Source organism: Camelina sativa, chromosome 7, assembly GCF_000633955.1.
Source record: "Camelina sativa cultivar DH55 chromosome 7, Cs, whole genome shotgun sequence".
In the NCBI taxonomy this organism is placed as follows: domain Eukaryota; kingdom Viridiplantae; phylum Streptophyta; class Magnoliopsida; order Brassicales; family Brassicaceae; genus Camelina; species Camelina sativa.
This window is the reverse complement of record NC_025691.1, coordinates 218341-228718: the sequence shown is the minus strand read 5'-3', so window position 1 is coordinate 228718 and position 10378 is coordinate 218341. Positions and strand designations below refer to the sequence as shown.

Here is a 10378-nt window from a genome sequence, read left to right as displayed (position 1 = left end):
TTTTCTACCTAGCCACTTCCTTTTGTTACTTCTTTTTGAAACCTTTATAATGATTAAGGGCCTCACTGGTTCAAACGCTGCGGTTGCGGTTGCGAGAGATTGCAGAAGCGGGCGATTGCGGTTTTAAGCGTTATTAAACATTTTGAATGATTGATTTAGCGGTTTAAAATTAGTGCGTTTACGGAAGGTTTACGACTGGTTGACCAGCGGGTGCAATAGCGGTTGGAACATAATAAATGTGATATCTAATATATAAATGGTTAAAAACACCAAAATTTTTATTAAACTTGATTTATAATTAAAATTTATTAAAATAATAATTATTCAAAAAAAAATTCATATTAAAATACTTATTCCTTTATGCATTTGGCTTTTCACCAAAAATTTAATCAAGTAATTTGATAAATGACAAAACATATGCTTTAGATCTTAGATCTTTTCTCTTTTCTCTTAGATCGTGGGTCAATAGTTGCATCGGTAGGAATGGTCAAGTGAGAGTTGAGAAGAGTTATTGGTTATTTGTTTTAATATTTTTCACAAATAATCTTATTTTCTTAAATTTTTGATGAAATATTATATTTATTTAGATTTTTTGAAATTATGTGCGATTTGCCATTAAATTTACATCAAGTTTTCCGGTGTTGGTTGAAAGTCGGTTTGCGCCCATGATTTATCAGCATACCGAACCGGTTTAGTTGACCGGTAGTTATGTAAGTTAAGAGTCATAACTCTACGACTAACTCATTTGTGTCCCTTCGTAAAGACACTTATCTTTGTCTATAAAAGAGGGAATGTAGACAAACAAAAAAAAACTTTGTGGGTATCGACACAAAGACAAAGAGAGAAATTAGAGAGAATACGTTCTAGAGAGAGAAAACTTCGAGAGATCAACGGAAAGGGCACTTGAACGGTGGCTTGTGGTTGATTTCCATCTGTGATTTCAACCCCGATCTCTGCATCAGTTCTCAGACGATTCATGCCATATTCGTCACTAAACCGGTGAAGGTACGTTTCCGGTTTCACGCTTCCGCATAGTAGTCTAACATTGGTATCAGAGCATTTGGCTACGGTTCTGGCATGTTTTTCATTCTTAGTTATCATATCGCTTTGAGAACCGAATTTGAATGCATAAATTTGAGACAATATGTGAATAAACCGCCGATTTTAATTCGCCCATAACTCTCTGTACAAAATCCGTAATCGCATGATTTCGGTGGCCGTGCGTAGATATTGAAATTCTCTTTCTAATGGTATATCGCACGCCTGATTTCGTTCAGTATACAGAGAGTTATAGGGGCCGAAATTTTTTCGTGTAAATGGGCGTTTAATATATGTATGAGGAAGACGATGAACAGTAATCGCCATGTGGCAGATTCTGATTTGTTTAAAACATATATTGTTTATTCAATAAAATGAGTTTGGTATGTCCAAATTTTTTAAAAAAAATAAATATCTCTAGTTTTGTCGTGATAAGGAAATTAAGAATCTGAAATTATTTTTTAGTCAAAATTTTTTTTAATGAAGCATGTTTTATTTATTAATTCATGTTAGAAAATACTTTAATTAAGTGGGAGTTCTAGTTTAGTTTAGAACTTAAAATTTTGCATGATATAAGTTAATTTGTTGTGACAAGATTGTAATACGGGTGATGATTGGGAACATAGTGAACTCTCGATCTTGTATTATAAATTGAGTTACACTAGATTGATTTATGTTTATGGCAAAATGTATGTTATGTGTGAATAAATATGCAAACGAATTAATGTCTTTGAATATTCCAACAGGCATGGCTTGTAAGAATATTATTGCGGAGCTCAATAGAGGAGACAAACTGGATGGTGACAACTACGATATTTGGTATCGCAAAGTCCAGTATGTCCTTGAAGAGCAAGAGGTGAAAGAGACTCTTTTCCATCTCATGGAAGAGCCTGAGCAGGGTACTACCGCTCAACATAGAAGGGATCAAGAGGCATATGTTGTCTGGAAAAGAAAGAATAGCATCGCTCGCATTACGTTGCTGAGTTGCATGCAAGATGATCTTATGTGTGAGTTTGAAGAGTATGACACTGCTAAAGGCATGTGGGAGGCGTTGAAAGAGAAGTTTGGTGCCACTTCAGCCACCAAACTTAGGAGACTTAATCAGAGGTTTAATGACTACAAGAAGCGCCCAAATCATTCGATGAGGCAGCATCTTAGAGTCATGGCAACCATGATTAGAGAGCTTAAAGGTGCTGGTCAAATTATATCTGATGAACAGCAAATCCAAGCAGTTCTCCGCTCGTTGCCTGAAAGTTGGGACCATATGAAGGTTCAAATGATGCATAATGTTAATGTGAAATCCTTTGAGGATATATCACGTCATCTTGAGTTAGAGGATGAGCGCTTAGAGGCTGCTAAACCCTTCAATGAGGCCAATGTTGCAAGTTCAAGCTCAAGCTTGAAGCGCAAGAGAGGTAACAAAGGAAACAAGGCTCCCTATCAACCTGAACTTAAGAAGCAGAAAAAATTTGCCAAGCGTGGCAAGCGTGGAGGGAAAAAGGATATGACCAAAATAAAATGCTACAACTGTAGCTCCATGGGTCACTTTGCTCGTGAATGCACTGAGGCAAAGAAGGTATTATCCTTAAATTCTACTTGCAAATATGCTTTTGTTTCTAGTTGTGTTATGCTTACCGAATCTCATCCTTTGTGGATTGTAGACTCAGGAGCAACAGACCACGTAACTAGGAATCGAGATGCGTATGTCGAGTACCGGCGGATACCTAAAGGTTCAAGATGGTTGTATGTAGGAAATAACTCCAAGGTTGCGGTACTGGGTATTGGCACTTGTCAGCTACACATGAGTGGCGGAAGAACACTTATCTTACATGATGTCTTGTATGCTCCTGAAATCCGTCGGGACCTTGTCTCTGTTTTAGCTTTACTTAAGTTAGGATTTGGTTTGAATTTCCATGACATGTGTTTAAAAATTACTCTAGGGTCTGTGTACTACGGTTATGGTTATGCTTGTGATGGTTTTATTGTACTTGATTGTACTACGAATATTACTACTAGTTATGTTGATCAAAGTTTTTCATATGTCACAAGTTCTACAAATGTTGAAATAAATGTGTGGCATTCTAGACTTGGTCATATTGGTGTTGATCGAATGAATAGATTGGCTAGAGAAGGCCTTCTCGGCTCTCTCGCCCGAATAGATCTTGACACATGTGAACCATGTTTAGCCGGAAAAGCAAAAAGGAAACCATTTGGAAAAGCAACTAGAGCTGAATATCCATTGCATTTAATTCATTCCGACATTTGTGGTCCGATGAATGTGAGGGCAAGGCATGGGGCTTTATATTTTATCACCTTTATAGATGATTTCACTCGATTCGGGCATGTGTTCCTGATTTCTCATAAATCAGAAGCACTAGAGTGTTTTAGACGTTACATCACTTTGGTCGAAAATCAATTGGAGAGGACGATCAAGTGTTTGAGAACAGATCGAGGTCGTGAATACTTATCTGAACAATTCAAAGAATTGTGTGATGAAAAAGGTATTGTCAGGCAATTGACTACCCCATATACACCGCAACAAAATGGTGTAGCGGAAAGAAGAAATCGAACGCTTCTTGAAATGGTTAGGTCTATGATGGCACAAGCTAACCTTCCAATTTCATATTGGGGTGATGCATTAATGACTGCTGCCTATGTACTTAACCGTGTGCCCTCTAAATCTGTTACTTCTACTCCTTATGAGTTATGGAAAGGGAGAAAACCTGACCTAATGCATCTACGACCTTGGGGGTCTGCAGCATTTGTTCGCGATACTTCTCATCCTCATGGAAAATTGGGTCCTAGAGGAAAGAAGTGTATCTTTATAAGATATTCTGAGCACTCTAAGGGTTATGTGCTTATCGGCGAACACTCAGATGGAGGTATAACAGAAATCGAATCACGAGATGTTACATTCTTGGAAAATGACTTTCCTCGAAGGGGAGAGATTGATAAGGCGTTTCATCTTCAAGAGATGGATGACCCGACTAATGTTACTTCTACTAACCAATCTGTGGAAGTTGGTGAAAGTTCACGAGAACTATCTCAACTTAGTGGGAGAGATACATTGGTTAGTGATTCTCATAGGATGGAATCACAAGAGTCAGAGGTGCGTAGAAGTAGACGTGGAAACATTCCCCGACGTCGTTTTGAGATCGAAGGGGAAGCTTTCATGGTTGCTCTGCATGATGACTTAGAGCCTCGAACTGTTTATGAGGCTCTCTCTTGCCCAAAATCAGATGAATGGAATGTTGCAATTGGAGAAGAACTAGAATCTATGAAGGTAAACCAAGTATGGGACTTGGTTGATCTTCCGCCAGAACGTCGAGCGATCGGAAACAAGTGGATTTTTAAGATCAAACGAAAGGCGGATGGATCCATAGATAGGTATAAGGCTCGCTTGGTGGCGAAAGGATATACCCAACAAGAAGGTATAGATTATGAGGAAACGTTTTCACCAGTGGTGAGGTTTGCCTCAATTCGCCTTATTCTAGCCTTAGTCGCCGGATTAGATTTAGAATTACATCAAATGGACGTTAAGACTGCGTTTCTTAACGGGGAACTAGAAGAAGAAATCTACATGGAACAACCAGTTGGTTTTGTTGTAGAAGGCCAAGAGCGCAAAGTTTGCAAGCTCAAACGTTCAATATATGGCCTAAAACAATCTTCTAGGCAATGGTATTTTCGCTTTCATCGAGCTATTACCTCTTATGATTTTACGATGATTAGTGAAGACCATTGTGTCTACGTCAAGAGCACTGGACAATCCTTTGTAATTCTATCTCTATATGTCGATGACATATTGTTGGCTGGAAATGATATGGAGTTTCTCATGACTATTAAGAAATGGTTATCATCTCATTTCGAGATGAAGAATATGGGAGAAGCTGATTATGTTCTCGGTGTTAAGATATACCGAGACCGATCAAGGAATTTATTAGCTCTTTCACAAGAGTCATATATTCGTACAATCCTTGAAAGGTTTAAGATGCTTGACAGTAACCCCATTGACACTCCAATTGCGAAAGGTGAAAGCCTAAACCTTGATATGTGCCCTAAGACCCTTGAAGAGAAACGAGAGATGGAAAAAGTCCCATACTCTAGTGCTGTGGGCAGCTTGATGTATGCTATGATGTGCACCCGGCCGGATATTTGTTATGCTGTTGGCTTAGTAAGTCGTTACCAGTCAAACCCCGGGAGGAAACACTGGATGGCAGTGAAGAGAATTCTTAGATACTTGAAAGGAACAATGGACTATTCCTTGTGTTATCAAGGAAGTGATTTGCGTTTAATGGGTTATACAGACGCCGACCATGGTGGCGACATGGATGGACGCAAATCGACTTCAGGATATGCTTTCTTGCTTAATAATGGTGCTATCACTTGGAGTAGCAAGAAACAATCTTGTACAGCTCTATCCACAATGGAAGCTGAGTTCATTGCATGTTCAGCATCAGTCCAAGAAGCTGTATGGCTAAGAAGATTCTTAGAAAGCTTACAGATCACTCCAGAGGCTTCGTGCCCTGTGACTATTCATTGTGATAGTCAAGCGTGTATTGCTTTCTTGAAAGATCATAAGTATCATGGAAGGACAAAGCACATTGCAATCAAAAATAATTTCGTGAGAGACATTGTGGCAAATAAGGAGGTGGTCATTAAGTACATATCTACGCATAGGATGGTAGCTGATCCATTTACCAAACCCATCCCAAGAGATGTTTATCTCGCTCATATTCGAGCTTTAGGTCTGCGTAGAATTTGATTTGTGTACTTATGAAAAATTTGTCATTTGACGTTGTATTTGTATTGGATATTACATATATATTTAATGATATATATATATTTTTTTCGATATCATATACATCAGTCAATTTTTTTATGTTTGCATATTACACACAAATAATAAGAAGTGTCACCAAGTAGGAAATCGGTTCACTTACATGAACAATCGCCTCAAATTTCTTTGTGAGATGTTGAGATGAGACATGACCAGCTTGGCGCTAGTGGGAGCTTGTTTTTGTAAGGCTAGTTAATGTTGCCTTGATAAAGAGTCAAGATGAGATATGCTTATTAAGATATCAATCATGATTGACCCAAAATCATGAATACTTGGAAGAGCGGGATAAGTACATAATCAGGCGCTAGACAGCGAGATGATAGTAGCTTGATCCTCATAGTAGTACTTGGTTTAACCAATTGACACATTTTTTTGAAAAGAGTTAACTACTATGACATGTGAGTCATACCACATGTGCTAGTCCGACAATATAGGAAGCGAATGATATTTTATTTGTAATCCCTATCATCCGCAATGTGAGTTCCTATAAACCACACTATGGTTTCAAGAGTTACCCTTGAACCTTCGTCTATGTTCTGAAGGGATAAGCTAATGTTCGCTACTTTAGTATGTTTATCCAATGGTGATGGAATAATTAGCCTTATGGGACATGCTAGGAAAGCGGTTAGTTTAGAACGGATAGACATAAGTACGGAAGGGAAAAACTATTTGATTTTACATTGACATATGTGTTTGCTGGCCAGCCACTATATCGCTCAATTGGAGTTTGAATATAGTGAACACATGATGTGAAATGTCTAACATATGCTATAGGGATAAGATATGTTAAGATTGATGTAAAAGATAAATGAGTTTGGGGAACAGCGAGACATGCTGAAATGCAATTATTTTCTTCAGGGTTGTAGCAGTTATGTATTCCTAACAGGTGCATAATTTAGCTCCCAAGTGCAGGTGTACTCGCAGGGTCGCACGGTTCATTTGCCGTATGATTTCCGAGTTATAGCTCTCGAGCTTAACTTTAAAGATCTCTCTAGTAGTAGTCGCTTCCCATCATGTGCGAGTGGGAGATGTTGGTTGAAAGTCGGTTTGCGCCCATGATTTATCAGCATACCGAACCGGTTTAGTTGACCGGTAGTTATGTAAGTTAAGAGTCATAACTCTACGACTAACTCATTTGTGTCCCTTCGTAAAGACACTTATCTTTGTCTATAAAAGAGGGAATGTAGACAAACAAAAAAAAACTTTGTGGGTATCGACACAAAGACAAAGAGAGAAATTAGAGAGAATACGTTCTAGAGAGAGAAAACTTCGAGAGATCAACGGAAAGGGCACTTGAACGGTGGCTTGTGGTTGATTTCCATCTGTGATTTCAACCCCGATCTCTGCATCAGTTCTCAAACGATTCATGCCATATTCGTCACTAAACCGGTGAAGGTACGTTTCCGGTTTCACGCTTCCGCATAGTAGTCTAACATCCGGATTATTGTTAATTGGAATATTATTTTTTTCTAATTGTTTATTTTATAATCTCTGCAATCATATTTGTACTTCATTTTCTCTCATTCTTAATGAGTAAAATCGTTAGATAGAAAATATAACAAAAAAAAAAAATCATTATCATTGATTTCTTTTAAGTTTAAAAAAAAAAATCCAATCGCAATCGCCTGCAACCGCAAACGCTTACGGGAAGCAGCTTTTGGAATTCAGTGGTTTGGAGCGGTTGGAAGCGATTAGGAGCGATTTGTATGATTGATTCCAATCGTTAGCAACCGCTATCATCCGCAATCACAATGTTTGGGGAAGGTAGCGGGAGAACCGGTCAACACCCAAGACTATTAGGTATGATTAATGATCTTATGTTGTCGGTTGATGTGCATCGGTCGCGTGGCCTCGTATAAAAAAACACTACTATTATAGTATTATCCAATATTTTGTTTTACTATCTATAACAACTATAACTATAATGTGAAAAGTAAGTGATGTATACAAATTAAAGTAAAATGAAAATTTCCAAAAAGAAAAGAAACGGAACAATGGTAGGCTATATTGAAATGGGTTTGAGCCTACATAATTGGGCCTGAGTCCATGACACTGTCGAGTAGGGCACACGATAATCAATGGTCTTGTTTTTGCAGTGTGGTAAAAAGGAAATGTATTTATTTGATGGACCAAATCAAATCGAATACTGTAGTATTTGTGATAGGGGTTTTAAATGTAATGTAATGTAATAAAGTATAATTAAAGTAAATGGTCCATTGATATCATCATAAACAATCAATTTATAGTGTAGTTAATAGTTTTGCCGGTTCGTCGAAGTCGATTCCACGTCCTTCATTTATGATGGACCTCCTAGATATAAAAAGACAAGACGCAAGAGTTAAATTTTGCATCAATTAAAGAAAAAAAGAGGGTTAGTGAGAGGCAACAATGTGATTAGCGGGAGCGGAGCCTGTAATGCAGCCGAGGTTCGCGCTTACTCCCTTGACCTTCAAACTGACATGCCTACTCACACGTGCGAGGACAGTCCCCTACCACCCCCCATCAAATTGTTTTCTTACCTTTTTTAATCCTGCCTGTGTAATGTGTGTATATTTGTTTTCTTCTTTTTGTCTTTATAAATCGTAAATAAGTTAGTTTTCACCAAAAAAAAAAAAAGATAATACTGTATGCCCAAAGGAAGAAAATATATATATATATATATATATTTTTAATCCTGTATTTCATTTAGAGAAGGAATGAAAATAATAATATCATCCTCATGACTCCATTATTTTTGTAAATGATGGAAAATATTAAAAAGAAAAAGAGAAGAGGGGAGGAGAAAGAAAGAAACAAAAAACTGCACCGTCAGTGGGGAGGAGTATATATATAAGTAACAACCACCCACTCACAATTCCGGAATTATCTCTGAATCACTTACTTACTTGCTCATCATAATAATCCCATTTCTTTCTTTCTTCAAATCATCCACTCACTCGAGGAGAGAGACGAGTAAACACACAGTCTCTTCTTCTTTTGTATTTACTCATCAATCACTCACTGCCGAGAGAAGAGAGTGAGACAGAGAGAGCGCAAAGGGCATTATTATTCCCCCCTCTCCCAAATGAATTAATTAAATGCCTCTCTGCTTCTAAGCGTGATACTCATTACGTTTTCTTTCCTTTTTTCTTGTGTTTTTACAATTATATCATAGGATTCTACAAAAAAAATATTCATTCACTACTTTTACTTCTTCTTCTTTGTTCCGTTTGTTTCCTCGATCTCTACATTACTAGTAAAATGGAGATGGATCTCAGCAAGGTCACTCTTGACATTTTCACCAAGCTTGAACAGAAATGGCTCTCCCACTGCAGGAAGACTCGTATCCTTAGCATCGACGGTGGTGGTACCACTGGCATTGTCGCCGCTGCTTCTCTTCTTCACCTCGAACACCAGATCCGCCTTCAGACCCGTGACCCTCACGCTCACATCTCCGATTTCTTCGACATTGTTGCCGGCACTGGTATCGGTGGCATCCTCGCCGCCCTCCTTGTCGCCGACGACGGCTCCGGCAGACCCATGTTCACCGCCAGAGACGCTGTCAACTTCATCGCCGAGAAGAACTCTGACCTCTTTGAGGTCAGGCACACCGGCGTTTTCAGGAGGAAGAAGAGGTACTCCGGGAAGAGCATGGAGAAAGTTCTGGAGGCCGCGTTCAGGAGGGAGGACGGGAAGGTCCTGACGATGAAGGATACGTGTAAGCCCCTCCTGGTTCCTTGCTACGACCTCAAAACCTCAGCTCCATTCGTTTTCTCACGCGCCGGCGCGTCTGAGTCTCCGAGCTTCGACTTCGAGCTGTGGAAAGTGTGCCGGGCCACGTCGGCGACACCGAGCCTATTCAAGCCGTTCAACGTGGTGTCGGTGGACGGGAAAACGAGCTGCTCGGCCGTGGACGGAGGGCTGGTGATGAACAACCCGACGGCAGCGGCGGTGACGCACGTGCTGCACAACAAGGGAGACTTCCCGACAGTAAACGGCGTGGAGGACCTGCTGGTGCTGTCGTTAGGAAACGGGTCGGCGAGCTCGTATCAAGGGAGAAACGGAGAGTGTTCGACGTCATGTGTGGTGGAGATAGTGCTAGACGGCGTTTCCGATACCGTGGATCAGATGCTCGGGAACGCTTTCTGTTGGAACCGTGCGGATTACGTCAGAATCCAGGTACGTCCTCCTCACAGAGGAGACTAGTAGTATAGTAGTATTACATAAAATAATATAAAGATGATGGACTGATGGTTCATTGATGCATGCAGGCGAACGGTTTGAGGAGGAGCGGCGGCGGAGAGGAGGAGGAGGAGGAGTTGCTGAAAGAGAGAGGTGTTGAAACGGCCCCGTTTGGAGTGAAAAGGTTACTAACGGAGAGTAACGGAGAAAGAATCGAGGGTTTCGTGCAACGTCTTCTTGTTGCTTCAGGAAAGTCAAGTCTCCCTCCTAGTCCTTGCAAGGATTCTGCCGTTAACCCTCTCGCTGACGGCCGTTAAACTTAAATTGTTTTTTTTTTTTTTT

General features: G+C 39.7%; 1 protein-coding gene across 1 annotated transcript; it reads left to right on the top strand.

Moving 5' to 3' along the window:
- Positions 8720-10372, top strand: LOC104699558 (probable inactive patatin-like protein 9). Its single transcript, XM_010414881.2, has 2 exons — positions 8720-10033; positions 10126-10372. Exons 1-2 carry the CDS (start codon positions 9116-9118, stop codon positions 10351-10353), a joined length of 1146 nt encoding a protein of 381 aa, XP_010413183.1. The 5' UTR covers positions 8720-9115; the 3' UTR covers positions 10354-10372.